Source organism: Malania oleifera, chromosome 1, assembly GCF_029873635.1.
Source record: "Malania oleifera isolate guangnan ecotype guangnan chromosome 1, ASM2987363v1, whole genome shotgun sequence".
NCBI classification, from domain to species: domain Eukaryota; kingdom Viridiplantae; phylum Streptophyta; class Magnoliopsida; order Santalales; family Ximeniaceae; genus Malania; species Malania oleifera.
In genome coordinates, this window is record NC_080417.1 from 126,155,118 (window position 1) to 126,172,059 (window position 16,942).

General features: G+C 39.4%; 1 protein-coding gene across 2 annotated transcripts in view; it reads right to left on the minus strand.

Annotated features, from left to right (window-relative positions):
* The window catches only part of LOC131157124 (alpha,alpha-trehalose-phosphate synthase [UDP-forming] 1), a 73,554-nt gene that overhangs the window by 41,616 nt on the left and 14,996 nt on the right, over positions 1-16,942 (minus strand). For both annotated transcript variants that reach the window (XM_058111034.1, XM_058111026.1), the window contains 3 exons: positions 13,432-13,546; positions 13,196-13,297; positions 2,481-2,631 (listed from right to left, as the gene is read on the minus strand). In XM_058111034.1, the coding sequence (XP_057967017.1) occupies positions 2,481-2,631; positions 13,196-13,297; positions 13,432-13,546 (368 nt within the window). The remainder of the gene's footprint in view (positions 1-2,480; positions 2,632-13,195; positions 13,298-13,431; positions 13,547-16,942) is intronic.

Genomic DNA, 16,942 nt, shown 5'->3' on the forward strand with positions numbered 1-16,942 from the left:
AATTAATTTCTCTGAGAACAGTGCAGTGATTGTAGGCATAGGGATAGTTTCGAGTTATTTTTCTAGGCTAGGAGGGTGTGGTGATCTAATTTGTCCTATTAGCTACTTAGTTGTCACTTCAAAGGGCAATCCAACTGCCCACTCTTTTTGGGATCTAGTCTTCGTAAGAACTGCTAGGAGGTTGGATGGATGGAAATGAGCTTTTTTCACTTCAAAGGGTCATTGGATTGGGACTATGCCTTTGGCTCCTGGATTCCCTCATCTTTATCAATTATCTACTTTTCACAAGTCTTCTATTTCTGCCTTCCTCATTATGCAAGAGGACAGCCATTCATGTGATTTTCATTTTGGGAGGAATCTTCATAAGTGAGAAACTAATGAGCTTGCTTCTTGGACTATTGTGCTTGATTTTTTTTGTGTCCAGGTTGAGGAGTGAAAAAAAAGTGTTTGGGGTTTAGATTCTATTAAATTCTTGGGCTATTTTTTCTTTTCTCATTTGATACATGACCCTTATGTTTGTCCTTTTGCCATTTATTCTTTATTTTGGAAATCTAAAGCTCCTTCAAAGATCAAGGCCTGTTCTTTGACTTAGAACCTTGAGAAAATCAATACTAATGATTTGCTTTAGAAGCAAATACCTAAGACTAGTCGCCTGATGTTTGTGTCCTCTGCTTTATGAGTGGGTAAAACTGCTCTCACTCGTTTTTCTATATTGTCCCTTCACTTGGACTCTTCTAAGTAATAAATTTGGGATTTTTGGTGAAAATTGGGTGTGCCGCTCCTCTTTACAGAGTTTCATACTATTATGTTTACAGGTTTTGGCAAAAGCAAAGGGAGGAAGGCCTTGTAGCATTGTGATGTTCTAGCTAACATTTGGTTTATAGAGTTTTCATAGCCACTTCCAGTAGCATGCTCTAGAGTGGACTGCCATTCCTTGCATCTCTTTGGTGCTAGACAAATGGATTCATTTGTCATTTTTCTTTTGAAGAATTGCATCAGAATTGGTTGGCACTACTCTGTTAGAATTGTCCCATAATTACTTTCTTTTTGTTTAGCTGCTCCCCTTTGGTATTGGGACGATATCTTGTTCTCCAAATTTTTTTTTTTTTTTTAACTTTCTTGTTGTACTCCTTTTTTCCTTTAATATAATTTTTTGTTTTTCAAAAAAATATTACTAGTGTACAAATGAGGTGCACATCAGAACTGTACTGCAGATGGCAATTGTTTCGGAATGGCATGGTTTGACTACAATAATATGCAAAGGAAGCCGCCATTTAACTCTTGATAGATAGCTTTAGACACTTGAATTCTTTGAAGACCACATCAAGTAGTACTCTAGAGCCCCATTTCATAACTTAGCACCCTGATGGGGCAGGTGGTTAAGAAGGCTCAATAGCAGAATTTGTATTCTATATTGGGCCAGTCTAGGGAGGAGAAAATTCAGTTGGGTGATACGCAGCTAGGCCAACCAAAAGGGCAGGCCCAACTGCTTATCAGATTTCCAATCAGAAAGGTGGTCTTCTTATGAAAACGGTACAGAAGACTTTTTGGAAAATTGAATTATCTTACAGTCATTTGACTAGATATATCCTTCGCAACAAGTGTTGTGAGTCAGATTCTCAATCCCCCCAAGAACAAGTCAGTAGGATACAGTAATTCACATTTTCAGATATCTCAAAGGTGCACCAGGGAGAGGCCTCTTATATCAGGATCGAGGTCACACTCATATTCAAGGATATACAAAAGTAAATTGGGCTGGATCACATTCTGACCGAAGATCCACAACTAGCTACTGCATCTTTGTCGGTGGTAATTTGGTGTCTTGGAAATGAATTGTGGTGCCCAGGTCAAGTGCTAAGTCAAAGTATAGGGCTATGGCGTACACTACATGTGAACTTGTTTTATTGAAGAACATGATAAAAGAATTAGGTTTTCCACATTCTCAACCCATGGAGTTAATGTGTGATAATCGAGTTGCTATTCATATAGCCTCCAACCGAGTCTTCCATGAGCAGGCAAAGCACATTGAAGTTGACTGCCACTTTATTCAAGAGAAACTTGTATAGAAGCTCATTACAACCACTTATGTGAAGTCTGAGTTTCAGCTTGCTGATTTATTCGCTAAAGCCTTGGGAGGTGCTCATGTGAAATTCATTTGTAACAAGCTAGGAGCATATAATATATATGCTCCAACTTGAGGGGGAGTGTTAGTGATTATTTAGTCATTTACCATTATATTTATGTGTTGTTATGTTAATAAGTGTGAGTTAGTAAGGGTATTATGGTCATTAGAATTGTACTTAACATATATTATAAATAGAGGAAGAGATCTATCATTGATGTAAGGCCTCCCATTTTACCCAATTATTCAACAATTACCAAAACAACAAATAACTTATTCAACAATAACAAAACGAAAGACACATCAACAAAATAGGCAACAATTTAAAAGTCAAGAAAGGATGTTAAGAAAGACATACACTCGGGAACATCTGTTCTTGTTGGGACAGCAATTTGCAGCAAAACTACTTTGTCGCGCCAATTTGGGTTCTCCTCAAGAAATTTTTCAAATGCAAGTATTTTTTGGGGAATCCCTTTAATCATATCAAGACGATCAACACCTAGCATTACCTGTCAAGTGAAAATAATAATAAGCAAAATAAATCAAAGTAAAGTCATTATATATTTATTATGGATGAAGTCAATTGTTTGACATATCAACTTAACAAAGCAAAGGATGATGAGAACCATGGTCCTAAATTTCCATGAAATTGTTGAAATTTCCAGTTTCCACCACCTTAGAAATTGACATGGTAGTTGATTTCTGTCTTACAAAATTTTCATTGAAATTTCTACTAATCATTTGAAATTCATCAAAATCTCTAAATTTTAGCAAAATTTGTCAAAACTTAAAACAAAACAAATTTTCCTTTAATTTAAAATATGAGATTCAAAACCGAACTAAAATTTCACTCTTAATTAATCTTTTTTTTTTTTTTTTTCTTTTGACAGTTGAAACAAAGATTAATACAGCAAGGATATGAATTATCGCATTCAAACTTTTGAAATTCTATGAAAATTAAACTTAGATATTAGATAGAACATTTTATTTGACTATTTATGTTCAAATTTTCTATATCTGTATAAAATAAAGAATATTAAATTACTTTATGAATTTAATGTATATTAATTGTATGTACTAAATATGATTATTATATTACATTATTGCACCTTATATCAAAATCGACATTGACATCGACATGAAAATTTCCATAATGTTGTAGCCCTAAAATTTTACTCGAAATCGAAATTTAAGACCTTGTTGAGAAAAAGACCATTCAGTCACTCTGCATAGAAATGCAAGTGCTCAATAACGAGAACATTCCACCAAAAAGAGAAAAGAAAAAAGAATATGTTATATTAAATGACCTCGTTAACAAAAAGTTTAAGCTGTTTAAGTTCTGGTTTAACAACGTATATCAAGCCTTAAAACTCACAGGGGCGGTCTAGACGCATGTGAAGAGAAGCGACAATGAATAACAATCATTATAGGGAATAAGATACTTTTTGTGAACAATACAATAACCAGAGAAAACAAAACTAGAACTCAAGACCTCATAGGAGGGAGATAAAAGCTCTTTGGAGGTATATGGTTTTTGCAATTATTTGTGCACATAGTTTGAAAGGAATGCTAGAATCTTCAAAGGCATTGTTACTTCACTTATGTCGGTTTGAACTTTGAAGTAAGATTGCTTTTTGTGCATCACTTTAGTGCTCTATGCATGGCTTCCTTAGGGGCATCTCTAACTAATTGTAGTGAGACAGGATAATTTGGCTTCATTAGCTTTGTACCACCAATTTCTTCTTCTAATCTTGTAGCTAATTTGTTGGGCCGGAGGAATTTGTCCTTCATGTACCATTTTTTTCTCTTTCATAAAATTCTATTTTATATAACTGTTAATGGTTATTTTAGCTATTTATCATTATTAGTGTGTTAGTGTTGTGTTAATTAGCGAGCGTTAGTGAGGGTATTATGATTATTGGATGTACTTGACATATATTATTAACAAAGGAGAGACCTATCATTGTGTTAGGTCTTCCATTCTACCCAATTATTCAATGTGGTATCAAAGCAAGATCCTACCTAAACCCTAAGTTAGTAAGTCTCATGCTAAACATGGGAATAAGAATGGAATGGCGATTAATTTTTTGAACCTAATGGAACCCTCTTTCGCATGCTCTTGCCGGCATTGCTCCGACACTGTCCCAGCAGTGTTCCGACACTGATGCCTGTATGCAATTGATGGCCCTATTTGTCTCTCTCCCTCCCCCGCCACACTTTCCCCCTTGTGATACTACTCCTCCCTCCCCCTTGTGCATTTGCTGCTATGAAGATTGGATTAGGTTTTGATGAGCCAAGGGATTCAGATCGAAGGAAATCCTTCAATCTGCATCTGCATAAGGACGAGGGGAGATCATCATTGCTCATGGTCAAGCTTTCTCTAAAGATCAAGTTATGGAAGCCGTTTAGGAGGACAGGTGTTGTAGGTGTGGCAGTGCAGTTCAGATGAACAAGGTTGAGCTTCCAAAATCAGCAGCAAATGTCGTTAATCTGCTGGAACTAACCATAGAAAACCAGTTGTCAAACAGTCAGCAACCTCCAAAGGCTGCAATCTTTGTCAACCAATCAGAATTACCTGAGAAGGTAGCTAGGGTTCCGACAGAGGAGTCGTTTGTTTCAGAGGCTTCTAGGGCTGCATTCAGGGGGGGAGGAAGCAAAGAGATATGGGCCGCAAGGCATGATTCTTGTTTTGGACCTGGCCTGACTTATTGATAAGAAGGGTATTTCTTTTTTATATAAATTGCGCCATTTACTTGAGCAAGCCCGAGACTTAGGTTTATCCAAATTGGACTCTAATGAAGAGTCTAGGGCAGGTTCTCATTCCTTGGGTTCTATTCTGAAGGTAAATGGCGAAGGTCATGATGCTGGATAGGGATAGCCGGAATCAGACAAGTCAGAGCCAGGGTTCAACAATGTGAAGGACCAGATTTCAGTCCTTAGAGCTTAGGAAACGAGCAATAGGAAGGAGGTTAAAATTCACCTTTTAGAGTCCATCACTCCAAACTTCAAGTCGGGATGATCAAACTCTGGTACATACCCAGACTACTGACAGTTCTAAGCTAAAATTAGACTATTGAGATTAAAAATGTAACAAAGCCGGACGCGTGTTTAGAAAATAGGGAGGTAAGATGTAAAATCCAGGAGCAATTATGGGGGAGATTGATGGTATCTTGTGCCTGAATCTTGATAGATTTGAGAGTAGTAAGGTGTATGCACACCGGAAGTTAGTTCATATGAGCGCCAAGAAAAGGAAGGTATTTGATGAGAAGAGAGAAAATTTTGGTGTAAGGTGGACAAAGCTTTTAAGGAGAGACTCTAGATGAGAATTTAGCATAGTGGAAGACTCTCTTACAAAGAAGGTTGGGTGCAACAATACGAAAAGGAAAGAAAAGGAGGTTAAGAAAATGGGGGGATATTTCGGATTCAGAAAGTGAAGATTTGAGTGAATTTGACTGTGGTGGGGTTATTGTTGGATGGGATTCAGAAACAATATGGGTATGCTTATGATTATTGCAACGAAGTAGGGAATTTATCTTATGTTAATCCTGCCCTTGTTAGGGTGTGGCTCGTAGAGTAGGCAGCCACACCACCCAACAACTAATGGAGACCTGCAGTAAATGGAGACTGGCAGCCCTCCACCTACCTTGCCTACCATGGCTGAAAATTCAGCCCCCCCTGCTTGACTTTTACCCCCCATCCATGTATAAATACATGTGATGTGTATGTGTGTGTAATCGGCGCATTGTGTTGTGTGATGTGGTGTGTGCATAACAGAGGGAAGTGCAGAGTTGTGAGGTGTGCAGAAGCTGCGTGCGTAGTGTGAGGCAAAGAGTGTGTTGTGAGAAAGAGAGAGAGAGAGAGAGAGTTAGACTTGAGGGTAGTAGCCTCCTCCTCCTCCTTGTAATTCTCCCGGTTATAGTGAATTGGTGTGTGCTTTGTGGACGTAGGTCGATTGGACCGAACCACGTAAATCCGGTGTTCCATTTTTGGGTTGTTTATTTTGCTCGTATGTGATTGTTGCTCATAGGTCCACCCCCAGCAATTGGTATCAGAGCAAGGTTGGAGCAAAATCGCCAGATCGGAGCAAAATTGCCAAATTGGAGCCTCTGTCGAGTACCTCAAAACCGAGTTTGAGGCCACCATTGTGTTCCTCTCGTTCACACGAAGCCAATAGTGGAAATAGGAGCTCAAACAAAGCTCAAAAGACGCCGCACGCGCCACCGACATTTAGATGACGCGCCCTCAAGCGCCAGTAGGAGGCCTCATGCGCTCCCACGCGCCAACAAACGCCCGGAGAGCGTCTGAAGGAAGAGGACGACTAACGTCAGCTACCACGTCAGTAGCGAGACCCACGGTGAGCCCCACAATGCCACGTCAGCACTCCGTGTCAAGTACTGACGTCGGTGATCGTTAATGGCGTCAGGTATATTTTGTTAATGAAGGGAATATTCCGTTAAGTTTAACGGAGAGTTAACTGGAGTTTGTTTTGACCAAAAGTTTGACCAGGCTTGCGGAACCATTTCAGGTCGGTTTTTCGAACGAATTGAACCATTTCTAAGGTTTTCAGTTGTTCTGAAGCCATTGGCGGTGTCCATTTTGTGAGATTTGGAGCAGAATGGTAGGTGGTGGCATTTTAAAATTTGAGGTGCAGAAGTTTGATGAGCAGAACAACTTCAGCTTGTGGTAGAGCACAGTGAAGGATATTTTGGTTCAACAACGCTTGATCAAGCTGTTGATCGGGAAGAAGCCAGATGATATCAAAGATGATGTTTGGACCAATTTGGAGATGAAGACGGTTAGCACAAACCGATTGTGTCTAGCAAATGAAGTCAAATATTTTGTGTCAAACGAAACCTCGCCGATGGAGCTCTGGAAGAAATTGGAGCAGAGGTATATGTCGAAGTCCCTTACTGATAAGTTGTTTCTAAAGAAGAAACTTTATTAACTCCGAATGAATGAAGGAAGTAGTTTTTTTATCACACAAATGATTTCAACAAGATTTTGACCTAGTTATTGAGCCTTGGCATGAAAATTGATGAAGAAGATAAGGCACTTCTACTTTTGTCGTCTCTACCAGCTTCATTTGATGGTCTGGTAACTGCATTGCTCGTGGGGAAGGATACCATGAAGTTGGACGATGTGATGGCATCACTTCAAGATTCAGAGACACTAAAAAGGCCGGTTTTGACTTCTCATGATCAGACTTTGGTGGCTAATAGTGAGAGACAAGGAAGAAGCAAAGATCGAAAGCTCAGAGATAAACAATGGCATTCAAAATCAAGAAGACGAGATACGAGCGAGGTTGTATGCTATTGGTGTGATAAAAAGGGTCACTTCCAAAGGGACTGTGAAGATCGAAAACGATATGAAGAAGAAAAGAAGACACGAGATGGTGTCAATGTATCGGAGCATGCCACATGGCATGATAATGATGAGGTCCTTGTAATGGCAAGCAGCATGCATCGACAAAACAATCAAAATAATGTGCGGTGTCGATACTGCAAGAAGTACAGCCATATGAAGAGTGAGTGCCAAAAATTGATGAGAACAAACATGAATGCTCATAGCAGTCCAAACAATGATGGATGGGTTTTGGACTCTGAGAGTTCAGTTCATGACAGGATGGTGTCAATGTATCGGAGCATGCCACATGGCATGATAATGATGAGGTCCTTGCAATGGCAAGCAGCATGCATCAACAAAACAATCAAAATAATGTGCGGTGTCGATACTGCAAGAAGTACAGCCATATGAAGAGTGAGTGCCGAAAATTGATGAGAACAAATATGAATGCTCATAGCAGTCCAAACAATGATGGATGGGTTTTGGACTCTGAGAGTTCAGTTCATGTTTGTTTTAAAAAAGAATTTTTCCATTCTTTCAAAGAAGTTCGCAGTACGGTATCACTCAGTGATGGGTCTTCATGCAATGTCAGAGGGATTGGATCTGTGAAGCAGAAGATGCCTGTTGGAGCGGTCCATATTTTGGATGGTGTAAACATCGTTCCAAAGATGCGAAGAAATTTGATCTCCCTTAGTCAGTTGGATTCTAAGGGTTGTCAAATCTTTATCGCAGGTGGAGCTATGAAGGTGCTCAACGTGACTCAATAGTTTTTACTGGGAAGAAGTCTCGTGGGCTGTATCATTTGATGGGAACCACAGTGGTTGATGGTTTGACCTTGGATGATGACAGCTGCACATTGTCAAGAATGGACAGACGAGTTTGGTTTGCCAATGGAGAAGGTGGTGCTCTTTGCATGGTTTAGACATTTGAACCAAGCTATGAAGATTTGCCTCAATCGAGTTCGTATCAAGGTGGAGCTGCGGACTTGGGAGTTGATACTCGCCAAGGTGGAGATTGTTAGGGTGTGGCTCGTAAAGTAGGTAGCCGCACCACCCAGCAGCTAATGGAGACCTATGCACTAAATGGAGACTGGCAGCCCTCCACCTACCTTGCCTACCATGGCCGAAAATTCAGCCCCCTCTGCTTGACTTTTACCCCCCATCCATGAATAAATACATGTGATGTGTATGTGTGTGTAATCGGCGCATTGTGTGGTGTGGTGTGGTGTGGTGTGGTGTGGTGTGTGCATAACAGAGGGAAGTGCAGAGTTGTGAGGTGTGCAGAAGCTGCATGCGTAGTGTGTGAGGCAGAGAGTGTGTTGTGTGTGAGAGAGAGAGAGAGAGAAAGAGAACGAGACTTAGAGTTGAGGGCAATAGCCTCCTCCTCCTCCTTGTAATTCTCCTGGTTATAGTGAATTGGTGTGTACTTCGTGGACGTAGGTCGATTGGACCAAACCACGTAAATCAGGTGTTCCATTTTTGGGTTGTTTATTTTGCTTGTGTGTGATTGTTGCTCATAGATTTACCCCCCAACAGCCCTGTTGGAAGGTTTGGAGGGAGTGTATTTTTGAAAATGATGGTTTAGTCAATAATTCATAGTATATGGATGGAATAATGCCTACTTCTGTTGAAAAAATTCCCAATGATTTAGAAGCCCGAGATCTTTTGGATAAGCAAATTTAAAGTTGAGTGATATTGAAGGAAATAAGGTTCGCTTGGATGGTGGCAAAAGTCCTAAATTGAAGGGTCAAAGAGAATTAGCAAGTTTGAAGGGTTCGGTAAATTGTGATGGAAAGGGTCTAAAAAAGGGTTTTCTGGGTTAATTTTATCTAGTTTCATGGTGTGATCTTCGGTTTTTTTGTTTTTATTTTAAATTTTTTTTCTTTTGTCCTGTTTTTTTGGCAGACTCCTTGTCCCCGCACATTGTACCTTCTTTTTTCGCCATCTTATATACTCTCTTTTATTATACAACAACAACAACAAAACCAAGCCTTAAGTCCCACTAGGTGGGGTCGGCTATAGGAATCATTTTCCGCCAATTTATGCGATAATGGACCATTTCTTTTGACAGATTCAAGGATATTAAATCCTCACTATCTCCTCCCAAGTTATTTTAGGTCTACACCTACCCCTTCTACTACCCTCCACAGTAACTACCTCACTCTTCCTCACTGGTGCACTATGTGGCCTACGTTGCAAGTGTCCATACCATCTGAGTCGTCCCTCCCTTATCTTATCCTCTATAGGAGCTACACCTAACTTACTGCGATTATATTCATTCCTTAATTTATCATGTCAAAACTAAACTCTAAACCTCAAACAAAAACCAAACCCTAAACCTCAAACCGGCTGCTGTAGAAGGATAATCCGCACCACCAAAGACCAGAGGCAAAGTTCAGGAGCTGCCGAAAAATACTGTAGTCACCAGAAAAATCCTGGATGCTTCTGTCCTCTCAGAAACTCAAAGAAACACTTTATATTAAACAAAAATAACCGCATAGCCACTCTCAGAACCTGACAATCTGCTGCCCTGTGAAATTTCACAGCTAGAGTGTCCCACGCATCACCAAGCAGGGCCGGAAGCTGGCAGCTCTGACTCCACTTTCTGGCTCATTAGAGCGTTTTAAGCATATTTCTGCTTCCATATGCTCCAAAACGTTCAAAATACCTCCTTACATCATAATACCAAGTTGTTCATCATGTATTTTGTTCAAAAAATTCAACATTTTTTTATTGTTCACTCAAAGAACTCTGTAAATGGTTGTTTGGTATGTTAGAGCTCTGTGTTGGTTTCTAGGGGCTGTGTGTAAGCTTTTTGGTGCTGTGGAAGCCTTATGCTGATTTAGTCGTCACTCCTACGCGGTGGGTCACCTTGCCCATGGTTGCTCCAATTGTTCCACTGCTGTGTGTCAGTTTCTTCAGGCTATGTCTAAGCTTCTTGGTGCTATGGTTGTGCAGGTTGATCTATGACTCATTCATGATGGGTCACCTTGTTCGTGGATGTTCTGATTGTTCCAAACTTCCAGCTACTAATCTTGTTATCATTAGTCTAAGTTTGTGAGTGTTGGGATGGAGTCCTCAAATCCCAAAAGTATGTTTCTCTCGTTCATCACTTGTTTGAGTGAACCATGTATTATAACTATCTCAGAGGAGGAGTATACAAGATTTCTGCAGCATCAATCATCTCAACAAGCATCTAATCAAATTGCGTATTTTTCTCACAAAGGTAATCGAACAATCTGTATGTCATCTGCTACCTCTCCCACTAATCCTTGGGTTATCAGTTGCTACTGACCATATGACAGGTGTACCCAACTTTTATCCTGCCCTCTAAGATCCTTAAAATCTACTTCAAGTTACCATTGCTAAGGGTCCACTATTATAGTTAAGGTGATAGGAGCAGTAAATCTCTCTCTCTCTCTCTCTTCACCAACCATGAAATTGTTCAACAGCCATAATGGAGAAGAATCTATAGCGACTAGTACAAATCGTAGATAATCCTTCTATTTAAGAATAGAGAAATTCCCTCCCTCCCTCTCTTTTCATCGACCATGAAATTGTTCAATAGCCATGATGGAGAAGAATCTCCAACAATTAGTATAAAATCAAAGGTAAATTAAGAATAGAAAGGCTCCCCCCCCCCCTCCCCCCTCCTCCCTCCCTCTTTTCATCGACCATAAAATTGTTGGAAAGCCATGATTGAGAAGAATCTCCAGCAATTGGTACAAAATCGGAGGTAAATCTTTCTATTTGAGAACAGATAGGTTGAGGGTAGGAGATTTTGTGGTCTTGATTGAGAGGAACGAGAAAATAAATTGATGGATTATGTCAGCAATACAATGGATTTGCAGAATGTGACTTCAGTCTAGTCTCAGTTGAGTAGATTTATTGAAAGAAAGAGATTTGGACGCTTCGATTGTGTAGTGGCAATAATGCCAACCTGGCTTGGCAGATTTCTCGAGTTAGGAGTCCAGAAATGTTTGATTTTTGTTCCCGAAGGGTTGAAAGGAGGTAATTTGAGACGCTTTGTGGAAGGGCTACAGGATTTGGCAGGGAGAATTGTATTGATTGATTCTAAGCAAGAGGGTTGATATAAAAGAGGCAAAAAAAAAAGGGGAAGATTTTGTGGAGCAAAGTCGTTCAAGGAAAATCTCCTTTGGAGTTGCCAGCGCATTGATGGAGGAGCGAATTGTGGGAACAAAGAAGTTGAAGAAGAGAATAATTGCAAGAGTAGTGTGTTTAAGATCATCAGTGTTGGAGCATGTTCAGTCAGCATCAGAGCAGCAAAAGTCCTGTGGGAATTGCTAGTAAGACTGAAAAAATTATGAGAGATTTCTTGTAGGCTGGAGTCGTCATAGGGGGCATTTGGTGAGTTGGGATGTGGTGTGCGGGTTTAAATTGGAGGATTGGTTGGGTCTTGGAAAGTTGATGCCTAGAAACACTGCTCTCTTAGCTAATGGCTTTGGCATTTTTCCCTAGAGGATTCTTCCCTTTGGCATAGAATCATTAGAAGCAAGTTCGGGTTGAGTGAGAAAGGGTGGATACCAATGTTAGTTTTAGATGTTCTTTGGAGAGTCCCTGGAGATCTATCTCTCAGAGTTTGTGGAGGGAAAGGGTTCTCGGATTTGTTTTTGGAAAGATCTTTGATTGGGGAATGTTGCTTTATCCACCTCCCTCTTTTTTTTTTTTCTCTTCCGTCTCTTCACATGAGTGGAGAATTTGTATTCTCCTCATCTAAGATGCAGCTTGTAGATTTATTTACTAAGGCATTAGTTGCAGGCAGTGTTGAGTTTTCATGTGACAGGTTTGGGCATTTGGACTATTTTGATATTCACAGTCCAGTTTCTGGAGAATACTACCAGGAAGTGTTTGGGCTTTAAGGGGTAGTTCTTGTTAAAGCTTGATATACATTGTTGGCCAACAACCTAACAGCTTAAGCTTCTAGTTGATGAGGTAATCTAACATGGTATTAGAGCTGGTTACCAGGAGCTCCTGGGTTTTAGTCTTCTTGCCTGCATTTATTGTGTGGGGTTTAAAAATTACTGTATTCCTTATAATGGATGTTATCTACCATTTGTTGATCTCTCCATGTGTTGTCAGGCTGCACGTACGGGGGAGTGTTAAAGCTTGATATACATTGTTGGCCCGCAATCTAACAGCTTAACCTTTTAGGTGAAGTGGCAGTCTAACAGTTCTCTTTCATGTAAATATAAGAGTGAGAGACAGAGTGGGTAAGTTTCTCTCACCCAAGAACAGCTAATTTAAGCTATTGATAAACATATAAATGAGCTCATACAGGCTAATGTATTAGCCTGCCAATAAGCTCCTATATAAGCTTATGCACAAGCATACAAGCAAGATAGCCAGAAAACCTCAGCAAGATGAGCTTAATCTAGCTCGAGCTTGTGTGGTTGATTTTTTTATTTATTTATTTAGATATAATAAACAAGCTTTATAAATAAGATCAAGCTTGGCTCATTAACCTTAATATACAAGCATAAGCGAGCCCGTACTGAGCCACAAGTGGCAAAACTCATTTGCAGCCCTGGGGTTTGTTGGAATTTAACTTCAAATCAAAATCCACTAGGATGAACAGAGAAAAGACAAACTATAAATATGAAATTGCCTCAGAATTTCCATTGCTTTTCCAATGCCCCAACTCATACGATTAAATGCAGCCCTGACAATTTCATAAAATGGAACATCTCATAGAAAAGGCGATGCCAGATACCTTCCGGTCAGCAAATCTTTCCTTTAATTCTTTAATGTGACGCTGAACTTCAGGAGCATCAAGTGCTCGAATGAACCTTTCTGAATCTATCCCAATAGGAAACTGAAGTTCAAGCATATTAAAAAAAAGATAAAATAACCATAAAAGTTTGAATTAGTACAGTACTGCAATGCTTAACATGGTCAACACTTAATATGCAGACAAAAGATCAAATGGATAGTTGGAATTGTACATACTGCAGCCACACGAGTCAGCCTCCCTTGGTCTTCTACACCTTCAGGAGTACCCTCAAGCCCAAGAATACGAGTACAAGCACTAACAAAATGCCTTGCATAATCATATGTATGGAAACTGGCAAACAAAAAGAAAATTATTGCCGTTCACAAGTTTCAGAAGTGGCAATTTTAGCAAGATGGAACAATTGCAGAAACAAGATACGAGAAGCAAGAAAATAGAGTCAGAAATTACTAATAGTAATACAAAGATCAGTGCAAGAACTGCGTATAATAACTGCATAATAATAAGAATCATTATAATAACAGAATTTCAACGAACATTTGATAATTTATGCTAGGGCTTAACGTACATTGTTGGCCCACAACCTAACAGCTTAAGCATTTAGGTAAAGTTGTAATCCAACATGGTATCAAAGCAGGTTGACAGGAGGTCCTGGGTTCTAGTCTTGTTGCCTGCATTTGTTGTTAGTTTGTTAAGAATTACCTTATTCCCTATAATAAATGTTGTTTATTGTTTGTTTATCTCTCCACGTGCTGTCGAGCTGCACGTGTGGGGGAGTATTAAGCCTTGATATACATTGTTGGCTCACAACCTAACAGCTTAAGCTTTTAGGTAACGTGGTAATCTAACAATTTAGAATCCCCAAATCCGTCAACAATAAATCATAGCAGGACAAAGCAAAAGTGTTGAAAAGTGCAAGTCAAAGGGCATTGCTGTCTTAAGGTCATTTTGTCTACTGCACATATTTACAAGGCAACCATATTGATTACCTCATGTTTTCCTCATAACTTCAGTCTTCAGCTTTTCAGCTAGTTGCATCAACGACACAGATAGGTGCTCCTATCCTGGGAAACCAAAATCCTTCAAAAAATTTAGGAATTCTAACTGTCTAGGGCTGTCAATTTGGAGTTATTGTGGGCTAGGACTTCACCATCAAGTTTTCATCTAATTCAAATATGAAACAATCCAAAGCTTTTTTTCTGCAACTCTTCCACTGATTGAATTCGTTTGGAGTTGTAGTCTGAATCCCTACAGTGTTTTATCTTGAATCAATCACAAATACGAAACAGCTGTACAGGAGATCGGGGCCAACTGTATTGTTCTGCTTGCGTTCTGGTTAGGTTCAAGTGTTTGTTCAAGAAGTGTTTTTTTTTTTTTTTCTAATAAACAAATAAATTTATTAGAGAGAAGAAAGATACAGTAAAAAAAGGAAAAAAAAAATACTACAGGGAGAATACAATATCCTCCCAAAATATAAGAAAAAGATCAAGACCAAAAACCAAAAGACAATAATTGCAAAACAGCTCTACTGGAGCAAAGCACTCCAATCCCTCTGTAAATCTGGCATGGGCAAATGCCGAAAGAAGCCATTCCCTCAAACCCACAACGATGCAAGAAACATCACTATAATCCAAAGCAAGTTAAGATAAGTAGCCCATGTTCTTAAAAATTCTGGCATTTCCCTCCATCTAAATACACCAAAAGATAGACATAATTGAGCACCACCACAAAGCCTCTCTCCTTCCCAATCCCAAACCCACTAAATATCGTAGCATAAAAGACCTCCAAAGAGGAAGGGTACACCCAATTCTCTCAAAAAATACCAAAAAATTTACTCCAGAGGGTCCAAGAGAAATGATAGCATAAGAACAAATGCAAACATGTCTCTCCACTCTGAAAACAAAGGACGCACACACCAAGCAACAAAGAGTTGTCTAGTCTTCATTTCAAAAGCAGGTCATTAGTATTAATTTTTCCACGATCACTGTCCACATAAATGGTTGAATCTTTAAAGGAACTCTGCCTGACCAAAATGAAAAAGTAAAGGGAAAAAGGAATAGCATTAGGATCATGAGTCATATGAGAATAGAAAGATTTACAAGAAGAGTCTAAACTCCCAACTCTTTTGTCACTCCCTGACTGGAACCAAAAAGAATGAAGCACATTAATCAAAGGGGAAAGCTCGTTGGTCTCTCGATTCCTCACATAATGAGAAACCCAATAATATCCAATCTTTTGCAATAGGAAGAAAGCGGAAATAGGGGTTATCGTGAAAAGAAGATAACAAAGGAGATGACAATACATAATAGCCAAAGGAGCCTCACCAATCCAACGGTCGCCTCAAAGGTGGATTCTCTCCCCATTACTAATTCTATACCAAACATGAGGGGAAAAACAAAGTGATAAATCTGAGACAAAACTTTCAACGGACTTAGTGAAAATAATCCTAACTTTAGCATCCCTCCCATAAGTCCAAATCAACAGATGCACCAAAAAAAGAGAGGTTCTAAATTGAAATGCCATAACCACTTTCGCACCAAGAAAATGTTTTTGGACACAAATTACCTAAACCCAAATCTCCATCCCTTATGGACCTACTCACAATCACCTATCATATTTCTATCGCACAGTTCACAGTCACCTACTCTTGGCCACGGAAAGTCCCTCATCATGATCACACAAAGCCCCTCACCAATTTCTCTAATCTCTGAGCCACACTCACAAGGATATTAAAAAAGGGACAAGTAATACAGGGACAGAAGAAAGATGAGCATGAATAATAGAACATTAAAGCGCCCCACCGTCTCCCCCCCCCCCCCCCCCCCCACCCAAAAAAAAAAAAGGTGAAAAAAGCTCCTTTTCACCCATTCAACCACCAAAAACTCTCTCAAAGAACTGGGTCTCAAAGCACTAGGCTTACCACCAATGGAACACCTTAATAAGTAATAGCCCAACTCAAAAGAGATTGGGGAGACAGCTCTATTGTAGTTTATTTCTTCATACTTGTTGGACATCATGTCTTCTAGCTCTTGTACCTTTCCATCTTTCTTAATAAATTCCTTATCCAAAAAATAACTAGTAGCAGCACCAGTCTCACATTCTTTGTGGAGTGAAAAAGCATGTGATTTATGAGCTGTTGAGTATACCACTAGCAACTACACTTAAGCTGCTGACAACATTGTTCTACCCCCCTCCCCTCTTCTTATTGGACCAACACTGCTTAGGAAATTTCAAATGGAGCTACATAATCTATTTCCATATGAAGCTTAAAACGGCATATCAAAGAACCCCAGAAGTTAGTAATCGAGTATAGACTAAGATAGAAAACAAACCCATCACAAATTAGATTTGGCTTTTTGCTATATCTGTTTACCCATATACAGAACCATGGCCATTGGCCACACAGATTCAACTCAAAATTCAGGTTTGATTGGCAACAAACAAATTTAGAGAGACTATAGAAACATAAAAAACTACAAATTCGAACACTAGGGACCATTTGATTTGTGACATCCAAATATTCCCATAAAACGTAGGAACCCACCTAGAGGGAATATTTTTGTTTGGTTTACATTGTAAGATTTCAAAGAATGCACAATTGATTCTTATGTTAATGTTTGGTTCAACGTGGGATTTTAAGTAGATGACTATTGTACCCTTGACATGTGTGTAACCAATATATGAAGAATAATTATATTTTCAGCACAAAAACCTATATTATATATAAAA